General features: G+C 41.8%; 3 protein-coding genes across 7 annotated transcripts in view; 2 read left to right on the plus strand and 1 right to left on the minus strand.

Annotated features, from left to right (window-relative positions):
- Positions 1 to 2,649: 2,649 nt before the first annotated feature.
- On the plus strand, positions 2,650 to 6,369 carry cenpl (centromere protein L). The gene is made up of 5 exons (XM_008290515.1): positions 2,650 to 2,718; positions 4,139 to 4,313; positions 4,429 to 4,683; positions 5,027 to 5,605; positions 5,688 to 6,369. The coding sequence occupies exons 1-5, from the start codon at positions 2,699 to 2,701 to the stop codon at positions 5,760 to 5,762; spliced, it is 1,104 nt and encodes a 367-aa protein (XP_008288737.1). The 5' UTR covers positions 2,650 to 2,698; the 3' UTR covers positions 5,763 to 6,369.
- On the minus strand, positions 6,174 to 10,992 carry LOC103363665 (FUN14 domain-containing protein 1). Of its 2 annotated transcripts, none has more exons than XM_008290514.1 (5): positions 10,874 to 10,992; positions 10,435 to 10,603; positions 9,421 to 9,496; positions 7,989 to 8,117; positions 6,174 to 7,590 (listed from the first exon to the last, which is right to left on the minus strand). In XM_008290514.1, exons 1-5 carry the CDS (start codon positions 10,896 to 10,898, stop codon positions 7,513 to 7,515), a joined length of 477 nt encoding a protein of 158 aa, XP_008288736.1. In that variant the 5' UTR covers positions 10,899 to 10,992; the 3' UTR covers positions 6,174 to 7,512. The 2 variants fall into 2 exon arrangements, with proteins under 2 accessions (XP_008288736.1, XP_008288735.1); XM_008290513.1 differs by having other exon boundaries at positions 6,184 to 7,590; positions 7,983 to 8,117.
- Positions 10,993 to 11,297: 305 nt separating this feature from the next.
- LOC103363664 (histone demethylase UTY-like) overlaps positions 11,298 to 14,792 on the plus strand; it is a 28,535-nt gene continuing 25,040 nt past the window's right edge. Inside the window, exons 1-2 of one of the 4 annotated variants that reach the window (XM_008290508.1) lie at positions 11,298 to 11,951; positions 12,089 to 12,152. In XM_008290508.1, the coding sequence (XP_008288730.1) occupies positions 11,773 to 11,951; positions 12,089 to 12,152 (243 nt within the window). In that variant the 5' untranslated portion in view covers positions 11,298 to 11,772. The remainder of the gene's footprint in view (positions 11,952 to 12,088; positions 12,153 to 14,792) is intronic. The other 3 variants (XM_008290510.1, XM_008290509.1, XM_008290512.1) reach the window with 3 other exon arrangements.

The raw sequence follows: 14,792 nt of genomic DNA on the forward strand, positions 1-14,792 counted from the left end.
AAATCAGATTCAGAATTCAGCAGGTCACATACAATTACTGTTCAGTGTTATTTTATTAAGTCAGGCTAATTTATTTGCATGTTTGTTTGGGGGAATTTCTACAAACATACAATATAAAATGTATGTATTGTACAAATATAGACAACTATGAAAACATGCACTCCTGAAATGGTTTAATTTAAGATCATGTTCTCATAAAATCCTAAATAATTATTTCAAGTATTTGTGGTGACATTCAAATGCTCAGCTGTTTGACCTCGCAGTGTGACATGTTCTTTAGATGAAGGCCCTGCATATTTGTCATCCCGTGGTCGAAATAATTTAGATGGAATGTAGCAAACAGATCAATCAGGCATATCTCCAGTGCCAATCAAAGATAAAGAGTATCTAACAAAAATGAAAAAGCAGCAAAGAATAAAATGGGGAAATGAGCTGGGAGACAGGTAAATAAGTCCCACAAGACACCAGAAGTTCTCTGAAGCAGAAGGATGAACTCAGCCATGCAGATGAGGATAAACAAACACATCTGGTGCCACTAGAGTGCGCTCTTCTCTTAAGGCACCCACTGCAGTTTCCATGGCGCTGCATCCCTTCTCCTCACACATCATCTGCGAGCTTCCCCCATTGGTTGAAGCCCACCAGGAGCTACTGATCATCCGATTGGCTGTTGATGTGGTCATCATACTGTCTGCTATTGAACAGCCCCTCCATTCATTACACTGTAACTTGCAGCACATACAAATCGCCACACGTACACACACACAAAGGTACGGTTGGGTGGCTGGGCCCGGTGTGAGACGAGAAACAATAAAAAATGGACAAAAGTACATGGGAAGACAGAGGGGAGTTGAAACAAACACTAAAACTAAGTGGAAAGGCACCATGTGTGTGCAGAAAAAAGAAAAGAGCGCTGTTTCCATGGTAACAGGGAGGGGAACGGTTTTGTGGTTGCATGGGAAACTGGCAGCGAGTGAAATATGCACACACATTAATACACGTACGCACTCTTGCATTTGTCACAAGCAGGCTTCATTTGCTTACATTCTTTCCCCAGAGACTGCACTGCACACCTGACCTCGCTCCTCATTGGACCTGAACACAAACCTTTGTATCCTTAACCAAAGAAGGTCTAATGAACAGCTTTTTCAGGCCTGATGGTCAAACTTTAATGCATTTTTGATTGGCTTTAGCTGTCTTTCCTGGCTGGTGTAGCTTTATTAGTAATATATCTATGTCAGGCATATAATGTTGTATTATAAAATCACTCATTTTTCGATTCATGACTTTGAGAAATAATCTGAAGTAAATCTAGCGACATCCTAAAAAAGACAGCAGTTCAGTGCACAAAAGTTGAACATTTAATCTGCTGAATTTGTGAAAGGCAGCTTCAGGAAACAGGGTTTTCACTGGCAGCTACTCGGGCTGCTATTTGTTTTAAGCTTAATATTGTTCTCTAAGGAGCAATAAGCAACAAGAGAGGACACATCCACTCAATGTGCTTTGCAAGTGTTGTTCCGAACAGAAACGCTGACCTTTTTATATTCCAGCCACCGAACAAGCGGTTGTTGTTTTTGCTGTAATGTAAATATCAGGTAGTTTATTTTTCATTTTTCTTCATTTTTTTTCAATTTAGACATGCCACAGAGGAATTTTTTCATTACAATGATGTTAAACTTTCATTCGCGTAATCAAAGTATGGTTAGTTTTACTATAATGGAATGTATGATGTAAGGTCAGGGACACAAAAAAAGCAATGAAGTAAACAGTATTTCATTTAACATACAGTTTGGACATTTGTAGTGTTTTGTTGTTTACATAACTGTAATTTACCCTTCCATAATGAGTCACCTGATGCATTTTCTTTATTCTTGGAGAATATTTCATCCCTTCTCTACTCTCTTTTTACACTCTTTTAAATTAATTAATTTCATTTATTATACCACCAACTTTCAAAAATTGTTTACTCGTTTTAGATTCGGTTTATTCTGTTGTGAAAAATGTTTGTTCTCGTAGAAGAAAACTACAAATCCCTTATCTTATTTGGAGTGATGTGATTGGCTGATTCTAACCGCGCAGACTCCTGGGAAAGCGCGGTATAACGCACCTTAACTTGGTTTGCCAACCCCCATTGAACAAACAGGTAGGCAGCTACAATCAAAGTCACGTGGGCGGTGGGAGGCAAGTGGGGGTCAAACATAGGGAAGAAAACATCATAACACGTCTGAGAACAGGTCACACAGGTCTTAATTACTCACTACATAAATTAGGTAATCATCCCACTGGAAACTGCACACATTGTAACCAGCCAGAAACAGTTAAACACGTATTACTTCACTGCAACAAATATGATAATTAGAGGAAGAACCTCGACCTGTCATTAAGGAAGGCAAAACATCATAACTTTACAGTATCAGGGCTTCTGGGGGAATCAGCAAACAAGGTTCAACATTAAATCATTAAGTTCATTAGAGAAGCGGAGCTAGGTAACAAAATCTAATTTTATTTTTTTGTTTACTGCCTAATCTGTCGTCCCCACTCCAGTCCAGTTGGTGGCGGTAATGCACCTTAACTTGGTTTGTCAACCGCCATTGACACCCACAGAAGAAGAACCGCCATCGAAACCCACAGAAGAAGAAGAACAAAGCGCGATATTCAAAATTGCTTCCCGTTTCTTTCAGCTTCGGTCGGTGTGCCAGACATGGAGAGCCCTCAAAACAGGTAGAGCTCTGATTTATCCTATGTAATTAATTTTAAAGATACCATCTACTGTGTGTTTGCGTTTTCGATGACAAAGTTAGCAAAAGTTAGTCAGCAGTGCATTACGGCTCGTCTAGCCCTGTTAGCTGCTGTTCTCGTCCGTATGAACAGTCAGTCACGCCGAATTACATTCAGTAATCAATTAGTTTAATGTTAACTTGCCTTTCATGAAATACACGAGTATAATATAATGGTATGCAAGACTTTTTACGTATTGTTGGCTTTCAATTTTCAATTCGGCTGCAATGTTTTACTCAGGAGAGCAATGTACGAGATCGAAATGTCCAATTTTAAAGTAGTTTCTCCTCAGGCTCTAACAATGGTGTTCCTCGAAAGTTAAACGAATAGAAGTGAATGTGCACTGATGCTGTTTTGTTTTCTGTTCTACTGACAACTTTATCCATTTATCAGTTTTAAATGTCACGTTATGTTGTCTATAAACATAAACATAGTCTACACACGTGGACACCATTGTTGGTACTCCTCGGTTAAATGAAAGAAAAACCCACAATGATCGCAGAAATAACTTGAATCTGATAAAAGTAATAATAAATAAAAATTCAGTGAAAATTAAGCAATGGAAATCAGACATTGCTTTTGAACCGTGGTTTAACAGAATTATTTTAAAAAAATAAAAATAAACTCGTGAAACTGTCTGATTTTCATTGGTTAGTTTTCATAGAATTTTTATTTGCCATTACTTTTGTCTGATTCAAGTTATTTCTGTGACCACTGTGAGTTTTTCTTTCATTAACTGAGGGGTACCAACAGTTTTGTCCATGTGTGTATAATATGTATAGTATGTGTATGTGAAGAGAATGTGTCAGAAAAATACAAATGTATACAGAACCATTTAGGCCATTAGAACAATGTGTTTACATATGTTAAATATGCACACAGAAATATATAATCTCAAAAGCTAAATGCAATAATGGTAAACACTAACAGTCAAAAGATTGAAAATCATGTTATGTGAAGAAGATCCATGTGTGAACTTTCCAACTCAGCTTTGGTAAGGTTGTTTGGAGAAGAAGCCATAGTGCAAGGCAACAATTTCCAGGACACATGATAAGCTTATTTTAACCATAACATGCAGAGATTTAGGAGATTATATACAGTAGCAGGTCCATGGTGAACATTAGGAAGGATAAAGAAGTTAATGCATTGTGTGACTGATTTTAGTTGCTTTCCAGTGCTCTCAGTTTGTTTGACTGAAGTCGACCAACTCTACTCATTTTTTTCCTCTCAAGTGTGTAGAATAACTTAACTTGATCGTGTGAGAGAAGTACTAGTTTTACAGTGGACTATATGATGTCTACCTATGTTTCTAACTTGAGCAAACTCCAGAAAACTCATGTCATGATCTGTGTGTGATTTCCAGTGTGGCGAGAACTCCCTCCAACAGTGCGATCGTTCAGAGGAGGAGCAAAAGTAAGAGCTACCGGCAGTCGTACCGCAGCTGCTTAGGTGCTGCTTCAAGGTTAGGACTAACCCCTGGGTTGACGGCACGGAGACTCAACAGCAGCAGAAGAGCTCTGAAGTCACAGGTTATAACTGTGAGTCACACCAATCCATTGCTGACTATATTTTTTTATGCTACTAAACATACATAATCAATAACTGCTGTTATGTTGTGGTCATCTTTTCTATCCTGTCCTTTTCTTACCAAAGGAGAAGGTGAATCCGGAGCACCTGGCCATATTGGTGAAAGCAGAGTGGCAGCTGTCATACGTCACTCCTCTCTACCAGTTCAGACACACGCAGCTCAAGAGCTACTCAAGGCAGCTCTCTGCGTTCATTGCTGCAGAGAAGCAGCAAGGTTTGGCTGTGGAGGTGGAGGGATCACAGAGCAGCTTCAGAGTCTCCTTCTCTGTGGTGCAGGGGATGGCAGAGACCGACGATGACGCTGAGACTGTCCTTATACAGGTAAGCACGGGAGGCTGCAGAGGGAAATTCAGGATGATAGTGTCACTTTTTTTTACCTGAGGCTTTTTAAAGCTCTAAATCAATATCAGCGATGTAGCTAAAGGGTGATTCCATGAAAGCACACATGACCTCCTCGCAATCAGTGTTGAACCCGTTTCCATTGTAAACAACTGGTATCAAGATGTAGAGGAACTAAGATTCTGAGGAGTTCAGGTAGAGGCTTTTTTGGGGATTTTATATAGTATGACAATTCTTAAGCATGCAATCAACAAGTGGTTTTGAACTGAAGCAGCTATTTATTGCACATAACACATGTCTCTAACGGTTCTGTTTCCCACCACAGATCTTTTCAAAGCCAATGTTTGCGAAGCAGGATGAACCCCAGCGGTCGGTGTGGAGCGGCTGGTTAACCTGCATCAACGGCAACCCCGACTACCTGCACTCACTTCCTAAAGGCTTCACCTGTCTGCCGCTCTTTGGCAGCAGCGGCGCAGAAGTTCTCACCTCTTTGGTCAAATCCTGGTTCCAGCAGACCTTCGACTGCTGCTTCGGCTGCTTGGAAATCAACCAGACCAGCCTGCAGTGGCTAGCAGCGTTATGGACTAACTGCCACACGGAGTCCAGCCTCAAGCACCTCAAAATGATTTGGACTATTCCAGTTGTGCCACCGCTGCAGGTCACCTACACCGTTGACCCCCAAGATGCGTGGGAGCTTTGGATGAGTGTGAGGATGGATCAGCTGGACAAGAGTGAGGAGGAGGAGGAAGAGCAGGCGAGAAACATCGATATTGAGGAGGTGACGAGGTTCATGCAGGGGCTGAAGAGCCACTTCTACAGGCACTTCAGGCTGGACTTGTCAGCAGGAAACCTACAGCAGGTCTCCACAGCGCTGGGATCAGCCAAGTTCAGCGGCAAGATTAAGGTACTGCAGCTGGATGTTGAGCAACATGATTTGATTAAAATTAGAGGTTTGTGTTCTAAATATTTGTTTCCTTCTGTTTCAGATCTCCAGCAGCAGATACATCATCACCACCCTGGCACTACTAACAGAGTGCGCCCTCCTCAAAATGCCCATCTGATGTCCTTTTGTAAATATGTTGTATGTATATATGTTCATGTCCACCTGCATGTCTATTTGTGTCATTTATAGTTGTAAATAAAAGCAAAACAAGATGTAGTTTGACTAACAGATGCTTTGGCTGCAACTAAGGAGTATTTTTATTCAGTTCAAATGAATTCAAATGTTTTATATGTCAAATAGTGACAGAGCCTATGGAGACATCTGCAGGATGTTTTTCTGGACCAATAGATCAAATATCAAAGTGACATTATAGAGATATGAACCTGCAAATTGTCACTTTGTTGAGATTTGAATTTCTGCTCGACTCAGTGACCTAAAAGGTTGATCAATAACAGCTGTTTTCTCAACCCTCCACTGAAACATCTTAAATTATTCTTTCATTTCCAGAACTCCACACAGAAAACACTCTTTTTTTGAAATTTTACTGTTACTTAAGACAAAATCAGGCAACTTTATTTCAAAAAAAGACACAAAACAAATTCACCAAAACTCAAGTAGGGGGTTATCAAAATAATTAAATAGAAACAATGAAGGGAACATGAGCGTACAAAACACCAGATGGAGACATAAGCTCTTTTAAAGTAAAAAAAAAAAGAAATCCCCTCTGAAATACTGAATATTGCACTGGTAGAAAAAGGCCAAAAAAGGAAGAAGAAAAAAAAAAAGTAAGCAACTCGTGATCAACTTAACCGGACTCCTGTGAGTGGATGTCCAATCTCGATAATTAAAGTGATGAAGCACAACTCGGCAGCATTGCTGTTTTGTTATTGCTACACTGACACTATTAAATGCACAATGACAACAGCGAGGGCGTAGGAGTCACAATTGCTCCCCCATTATGCTCGTTAACGACCCGACTGGTGGCTCTTTTGGTGTGTAGCTTGTGATGGTGGTAATTTGGGTGCAGCAGATGCTCAGCCTGTCATTAAAGGGCATTGTGGAGCTGGGGATTGTGTCAGTAACAGGAGCTTTAATACTCAGCGTGGTCCGTAAAGCAGAGGATATTCCAAGACGCAGCTCGTGACCTGTGCTGTGCATCAGTTAGAGTGGAAACTTTTCCCCCCCCAGCCAGTGTGGCAAACTTTAAAAACCAAACTGCTTAAATGGCATGTAAAGCTAGCATACTTCACAGCTACTTAAAAAATACCTCTAGGCACTAGACTGGGGGCTGGCGTTGCTTTCCCACTCTGCTGCGTTCCATGTCTTTTATATAATATTTACTCTTGTGTGTGTGTGTATTTACAGCTCTGAAAAAAGGGGGTTGGCTACATATTTACAATGGCGCCCACGCATGCCAACTTGCTTCTGAGATCAGAATGCGCCGGGCAAACACTTGGGCCGATCTAAACTTTGCAAAAGCGAAATCTGTGCTCGTTTGTGGCCGCTTGACATGTTCAGCAAAAAAGATCCACGGAGGGTCCCCGCAGAAGAGTCCTTCACAGTACAATCCAGGTGCACCAGGTCTCTGGCACACGCTCTTCAAAATGTTCACTCAAAAGGAAATAGCTAGCTAGGATTGATTCAAAACAATGGGGGGGTAGAAGAAGAACAACGTTACACAGTTAATACCACTGTCACAACAGATCATGCTATGATGTTCAACATAACCCCCCCGTTCACTTCATTAAAGAGATGAACCCTTAGACACATGGGGCCGAGAGGTAAACAATGGAGAGGAAAAGTGACCTATGTAGTAGTAGTAGTAGTGTGATTCACAGTAAGTAGAGACTCCAGCGTGTGCAGCAGCTTTAGGAAGCCAATCCCAGGAAGAAGCCACCGACGAATCCGCTGGACAAGACGATGTTCCTCTTTATAAAATCTGTAGCCTTTGTAGGAAGGAAGGGGAAAAGGATGACAAATGAGTCAACAAGGAGATCAAAACTGACTTGATCGTGAACATCCCTAAACCGCAAAATATCTGCACTGGTTTTAAAATGCATCTACGTTTTCTTTTAAAGCCTGCTGTGTCACCGTTACCGAGTGTAGTATTGCAAGCAGAACACTAGAGAGCACTGCTGGTTAGCAGATGAGGAAATAAACCTCCTTACGACACATTAGGAAAAGACATGCATTTAGTTTTTATTCGTTACAAATCAGGAAGTATGTTGGGTGTGGCGACTTTTTTTTCCCCCTCACATAAAGGTTTGATTTGGGTTTCCAGTAAAAACATGAGCAAAAGCAAGCGAGAAAGAAAGAAAGCAAGATTTGTTACAGGTACCTTTACCTCCTCAATGAATGTGTTTATTTCAGGGGCTGCTTTGTTTGCTTTCTTCTTTAGGTGCTTCTTTGCTTTGTTCACATCCTTCTCCACCTTCTTCCAGTCCACCTGAACGTAGCCGCTGTGATTGGCGATCTGCAGGAAGCAGCCACACTCAGAAATGACTCTGCATAGATCATTTAGATTTCTATCTCCTTTGTTCTTATCTCAGCTCTCAACTTTGAAGCTCGGTATATCATTCAGGTCTGACATATTATGATGATTTATTGAGACCCCTACAGACCTGTCAGCAAACCAAATTTCCTTTATCGATTAAAAAAAACCAAACATTCAAATTCATTAAAAGCTGCGGGCAATTCTTAAAAACTACTGTCTTCTATAAATAATGACTGGCGTCTAACTCTGCAGGTCATCTTTTTTTCAATTTAAAAAGATTACATGATGCATCAGCCAACTTCAAAAAGGTATAAATGATGATTGAGGGGACAACGAGCCCGGGAAGGTGTTTTTCTGACCTCATTCAGAAAACACTGAATGTGAACTATGGACTCATATAAAACACCACAGTGGAATGATTGCAAATGAATTCTAAGACCTTGACTGTAAGAGCTGCATAAATTATTATTTCAGTTGTCAAGTAGTAAATGAATCATTAACTATTTTGATAATCCATTTAACGCTTTGAGTAATTTCTTAAGAAAAAAAGATTAAATTCTGATTCCAGATTCCTAAAATGTAATATCAGCTGGTTTCTTTACTCTTCTACAACTGTTCACTAAATATAATTGCATTGTGGAAAAACAAAGCATTCAAAGGCTTTAGGAAACACTGCTTTTTTTCCTACTTTTCTGACATTTTATTGACTTGAACAACAATCGATTGATCAAGAAAGAAATCAATAGAATAATCAACAATGAAAATAATCAATAACTGGATTTTCTTTCTCTCTGTGTGTAAAATTCTGTGTTTTTTCAACAAATGAAAGACTGTCAACAGCATTAAAACCCAGAGAGACGCAAGACTTTATGAAAAAACATCCATCAATGCCTATAAACTTCTCACATCTTTCAGATTTCTCACAAATAACCTCTCGAGCTACTTTTCTGCGTTCAGCCTGTGAATCAGGTCATCTGGCTCTCTTCAATTTAATCTACTTGCCGAATGCAATGAAGATTGCTTTTAAGTGCCAAAATAAAACACTGGAATGCCCCACGAGCATCCAGATGGTGTGTCCATCGAGCGCCAGCTGACACACAATGCTGGTCTTTCTGCTGCAGAGAGGGGACCAGCTGAGCGGCATGCCGTGCAGCTGGCATCTTCAGTTGTCAATGAAGTCGGCAAAATGTGACTCTTACAACGGATGCACTTTGAGACAACATAGACGTAGTAAATATATAATAGCTGAGCCCACATGAACACAGTTTAATGGTGTTCTTACCTGTAAGAGAAGGAAGCCTCCACCAATAGCAGTCGCTGCTATCTTCCCAACTCGCTGGAAGACATAACCAGCACACCTGTATGTGTTGAGAAAAAGGGTGAATGTTTCCTTGAATAACGAAAGCAAATATGTAATTAGAATGGTTAGGGTTGCACAATATATCATTTCAGCATCTACGTCATGATGTGACCATGGGCAATTGTCACGAACTCAAACACATTATGCTGTAACTTTATTTGCTGCTTGGCACAAAAAGGAAACTCACACGGTTGTCATTTGCCGTGACTAATCGACCAGAATAGTCTGTCTGAGAACATAATTTACTCTGATTCAATTGTTCGAGCATATTTTGATTTATTTACGAGACAGAGTTTGTTGACAAGCCAGTGCGACATGTGCAAAACAAAATGAGTGAGAAATAGGAGGGAAGCACCAAAAGGAAAGATTTGGTTGCAAAAAGAAACACAACATCTACTGTATAGTACTATTTCGGTCACAGACAGGATGAACAGGCACTCTGTCTTCCGATTGTTGCCACTATGTGAGGCGACACAGCTATTTTGTTTTATTATTAAAATCAGCATCACAGAATCTGTATGACGAGTGGAACCTTAATGTTTCTGTCAGAGTAACACCATATGAAAAAGGTTCCAAATCCGTTGTTTCAGCTTTTGTTAAAATTAAATTATGCAGGTGCACCCCCTACAAAATCACTGCAATCACTCTAAACATATACATCTTTCTTAATTTGAGTTATTTGAGCTCTCTGGTGAATACTGTTGTTATTCTTTTTCATTTTGCATTAGATATTGCACTAAACTACATGGTGCAATGTCAGTTTTTTCAAATATTCTGCAGCTTTACATCACATACACTTTGCTGTGGCATTGTCAGCCCTACCAGCACTTTGTTCTACTGTTAATTGTTATATTTTAAATTGATCTCTCCTTGTCAACAAGGCAAAGCATGTTACAGATGATCCACATGTATCACAGTTGTCATACCAGTCCTTACCATCCAGTCACCCCTCCCATCATGAGCTGAGTAGCCACAGAATACTTCTCAGCAATGGGGCCGGAGTTGTTCCCAAACACTCTGCTCCACCACTGGTGCCTTCGGGCATATTCTGTCAGGTCCACAACCTCATAAACCTCATCTTCACTCTCCGGGTCGTCCTGACCAGCTATGAGACGAGAATAACACATTAATTAGCTGTCACAGCCACCGGGGGCTGTCTATTCTATGTAAATGAGTAGGGAAGCTAATATTAGCGGGCTAGCGTCAAATGGCTCCAATTTCTATATCGTGCACACGAAAACACCATTTTCAGAGCGCTGTACGCATCGACATGAAGACCACAACCTAATTCCACTGTCGCTTGTGGGAAAGTATGCAAATTAAAATATTAATTAGGGTAATAACACCGGTATTTCTAACAAACAAACCTACTAACCTTCCCTCTGTTCCGCCGTCGCCATTTTGGAGAAACCAGTTATGTCACCAGGATGTTGACAATACTAAGCCACGCCCACACTGTGATGCTCTGCCACGTCAGTTCAAATGCTTTCATTTCAATTGATTGGGCTCAGCAATTTAGCAACTTTATCACCAAAATTATGCAACTTTCTCCTCCTGTGGGGAAGATGTCTGAGAATTAGGATGGGACTCGGGAGTAGAGGTTGCATGGCGGGAAAGACTCGTGAGGAATGATGCATTGCAGTTGCCGTTTAAACCAATACTGGGAGAAAACGAGAACTGACATGCAAGTGTCAGTATATGTTGCTGAATACAAGTTAATATAGAAATGGTAATTCATGCATTCATGAGGAAAACAAGGCGCATTTTAGTGCACATTAAAGAAATGTTCAGAGGATTTAAAAAAAATGCTTTTAGGGTAGTCGTGGTGTAAAAGATGAGTGGTTTGCAGGGAGAATATGAATATTTAAGATAAAAGAATGATATCGCAGGGAGGTCATATGGGGGGATGCGGACGCTCCTATTGGCTGAAGAGGGAGGAGAGGGCGTGGCTAGAGCGGCGCGTGGGTTCGCTTGGGTGACACAATTATAACAACTTTATCTTCGCGGCCGAAACGCATTTTATTGTCAAATACTCACATCTTGGATATTGTACTCAGTTATTCGCATTCAAATAGCGGCACAATATCACTTTGTGATGAAAAATGTGACGTTTGAGGAGCTACCCGGAGAGCGCTTCTGTCCCCCCCGAAAGGATTTACTATATCGAATCGCATCTTTTCATCCTGGGAAAAAGTTTTTGATCATTTTGTTTCCTTCAGTTTTCCTTCTTTGATTCGGCGGAGCAAACCGTTCGTCCCCGCGTCGCGATTTTCCATGCAATCGTGCGGTGTGTCGCTCGCCGTTGCTGCCTGCGCTGCTGCTCGGAGTCTCGGCTCGGCTTCTTCTAGTGGTGATGAGGGAAAGAAAATGGCGGCGGGAAAAGCGAGTGAAACAGAGGAGGACTTTCCGACACTGACAGCCCAGGAGAGGGACAGTTTGGTCGGGATCGACAGGTCGGAATAGCAACCCCATGCACTCACATACACGCACAGTTTGAAAATTAATTGTTTTCTCTCCTTGCATGTCGTAAATGTCCCCGAGCCGCTCTGCAAGTGATACTGAGCCGCCTATGTTGTCTTCTTGCTTGCAGCTCACTGTTTGGATTTCAGAAGCTTCATGAAGATGGCGCCAGAACGAAGGCCCTGTTGATGAAGGTAGCGAATATAACTGGATGTATTTTACAATCAAGCAGCGCCCCGCTTCACGGGACTCACTCCTGCCTATCAACTATCGTGCACGGCGGTGAATTTGCTCCCCAAGTAGCAAGCCAGTCTGAATGCAAGTGGCCCACTTGCTACGGAGACCAAGGCCAGCTAGCCGCAGCCCCTCTTTTAGCCACTCAGCTAGCTCGCTAGTTAGCTCCTCTCATCCGATGAACGGCGACCCTGCACCTGCGGCTAACTGTTATGTTGTGTCGCTGGCCCGTGTAGCCACCAAACTGTGGCTCTCTTGATTTTATTAGTCTTTTAACGTGATCGTATGTTAATGTTTGTCAGGCAACCGCCCTTCCCTGTTAGCTGGGTAGCTATTCCATACAGCGTATCCTTGTGTAGTTGCAATTGTACCACCACCACCAACAACACAACGTCGTCACGGTTTTGTGTAGCTGGGATCGTTGCACTTTAACGACTAAAGTTTCATGTGAGATTGTGTAATTGCAAGCGTTAGCATGTCCCATCTAACCTCATGTATCCCTATGTGGCTGATACAACGTTGGTGGGAGTAACGTAGCTTTCTTCAAGGTGCACACACATTGACGTTATTTGCTACGGTTAGCTAGTGCCCGTAGCGTTTGCATTCATTTCATCATTGACACACGCTGTCGGGTTGTTTCGTGGCATTGCAGCGCTCCGTTTAGCGCACTTCTGGACGTGTTTTGCTCGTTTTTATTTTGGGGGAGTCCGTGTGAACGAGTTGACAAACGTTACAAGTAACGTTAATGGCTGGCTGCCTGTCCAAGATGGCGGGACATGGCGGAGTGACACCGATAGCTATATAACCAATTTGATGTGCACATATTTCTCCCGAATCGTCCGTGTTTGGTTAAAGTGTGCCTCAAGTTTCCTCTCGGTTCTCGGCTCATTGTAAAGATGTGTCCCTGCTGCTGACCTAGGTGGTGTCAGGGTCCTTTGTTTACAGTTTCATCGCCTCTGTTTAGCTCTGCATGTGCTCTCGGAGCAGAAAGCTTGGCGTTAAACAGCCGCTGCCTACCTGTGCGCTACACATGGCTGAGCTAACAATGAGCAAATCCCCCTCTCTTGTGAGTGATGTGGGGAAGATGGTGCTATTGACAGCTCATGGTTTGAGGGCCCATCCATGAATCCGCTCGCTAGGTGGTGTGGGATACCTAGGAAGTGTAACTACTCCTCTAGCTTTTAGCTGCACACAAGCAGAAAGCCACTAAGTGCACCACACTTGCAAGAAAATGTGGGCAATTAATGTGTTGGGCTTGGATCACAATGCAATAGCTCAGTGTGTGCTACTCTCCTCCCTTGTAGATTTTCAAACAGATGCATTGGTTTTGATGTGTTATACATGCTTTGTTTGCTAGTAAAAACCTACCCTACTGCCATCTTGAAACAGCCCACCATGCCTGCTTTGGGTAATGTTTTCTCACGCATCATGTGCAGCTGCTTCGGTGTCAGTGGTCACACAGATTATTTTGTGCCTTATACACTCTAAATGTGTTGCTGATAATAATGGTTGGCAGTGCCGTTTGACAGTGTCATAAGCCGGGTCTTGCTCCATACGCAGCATCTGTCGCCAGGCTTTCCTGTTACAACCCTGCTCTCTATACACAGCACATGCACACACGGCTCCTGTAGGCCCTCCGGCTAACTCGCAGTTGTGTTCACGTGAAGTGTGTTGCTGTCTGACCGCGAGAGATCTGATTAAATAACACTTAATATACGCTGGATGGGATGCTGGAAGTAGGTGCAGCATGTGGCTGCCTGGGTGTTAGCAACCAGGCGCACTTATATCTGCTCACCCCACCCATGTAGATGTAAGATTTGAAAGCACTGGACTTGATATAATACATTTATAACAATCGGCAATCTCAAGGCGTTGTATTTATTAACCAGTCCTAGTGAGTGAAATTTGCACGGGACTGATACTGATCTAAGTAAACATAGAAGATATTGGAGAAATGTTCTACAGTTGCTATTTTATATGTGCAATTTGACATTCCTCTGTCGTCTGTTTAATTAAAATGTGCACAAGATGTAATTTATTGTTGGAAAAATGAATACTTTTCAGCTTCCATTCGGTAGGAAATAGAGATTTTACATTGAAAAAGAAACATAAACATGCAAATACTCAGACTTTTGATATTCATTGAGGAATATGAATGTTTATTGTAGACCATCAAGTGGTACAAGCACAGTAGTATGTATGGAAATTCTATTAATGCATAGCTTTTGCTCTCCCCAGAGGAAAAGAAAGCATTAGATCTGTCGCACGTTGAATCCTAATAGCGCTCTTGTGCTCTCACCTGAACACGGCTCATGAAAACAAAATGGAAAATGAACCACAACGTGGCCTCACAAGCCATTAACTGTCAGCGAGACGCTGTTGTATTTGAGCCTGCTGAGAATTATGTAAAACACTCAATTCACTCGAACTCTTCTGCTCACATTTTTCACTTAGAAACTTTGTTTTATGCTTCCATTTCCACCCGCAGCTTATTAGTTTTGAGTGATAACCCTGTTTGGCACTTTGTAATAGCCATGTCGCCGCTCTGTTGCTCTTTCTACTTGCAGATAAGAGTGGGTTCAACGTTGCTGACAGAACTG

The sequence above is a fragment of the Stegastes partitus genome, unplaced genomic scaffold (genome assembly GCF_000690725.1).
Source record: "Stegastes partitus isolate 25-593 unplaced genomic scaffold, Stegastes_partitus-1.0.2 Scaffold679, whole genome shotgun sequence".
Taxonomy (NCBI): domain Eukaryota; kingdom Metazoa; phylum Chordata; class Actinopteri; family Pomacentridae; genus Stegastes; species Stegastes partitus.

Excerpts from the sequence above, each read along its gene's own strand:
- cenpl (XM_008290515.1), top strand. The coding sequence starts at position 2,699 with ATGGAGAGCCCTCAAAACAG. Across the intron at positions 2,719-4,138 it reads ATGGAGAGCCCTCAAAACAG|TGTGGCGAGAACTCCCTCCA; the intron begins GTAGAGCTCTGA and ends TGTGATTTCCAG. Across the intron at positions 4,314-4,428 it reads TGAAGTCACAGGTTATAACT|GAGAAGGTGAATCCGGAGCA; the intron begins GTGAGTCACACC and ends TTCTTACCAAAG.
- LOC103363665 (XM_008290513.1), bottom strand. The coding sequence starts at position 10,898 with ATGGCGACGGCGGAACAGAGGGAAG. Across the intron at positions 10,604-10,873 it reads GACGGCGGAACAGAGGGAAG|CTGGTCAGGACGACCCGGAG; the intron begins GTTAGTAGGTTT and ends CTCGTCTCATAG. Across the intron at positions 7,591-7,982 it reads CATTCATTGAGGAGGTAAAG|GCTACAGATTTTATAAAGAG; the intron begins GTACCTGTAACA and ends CTTCCTACAAAG.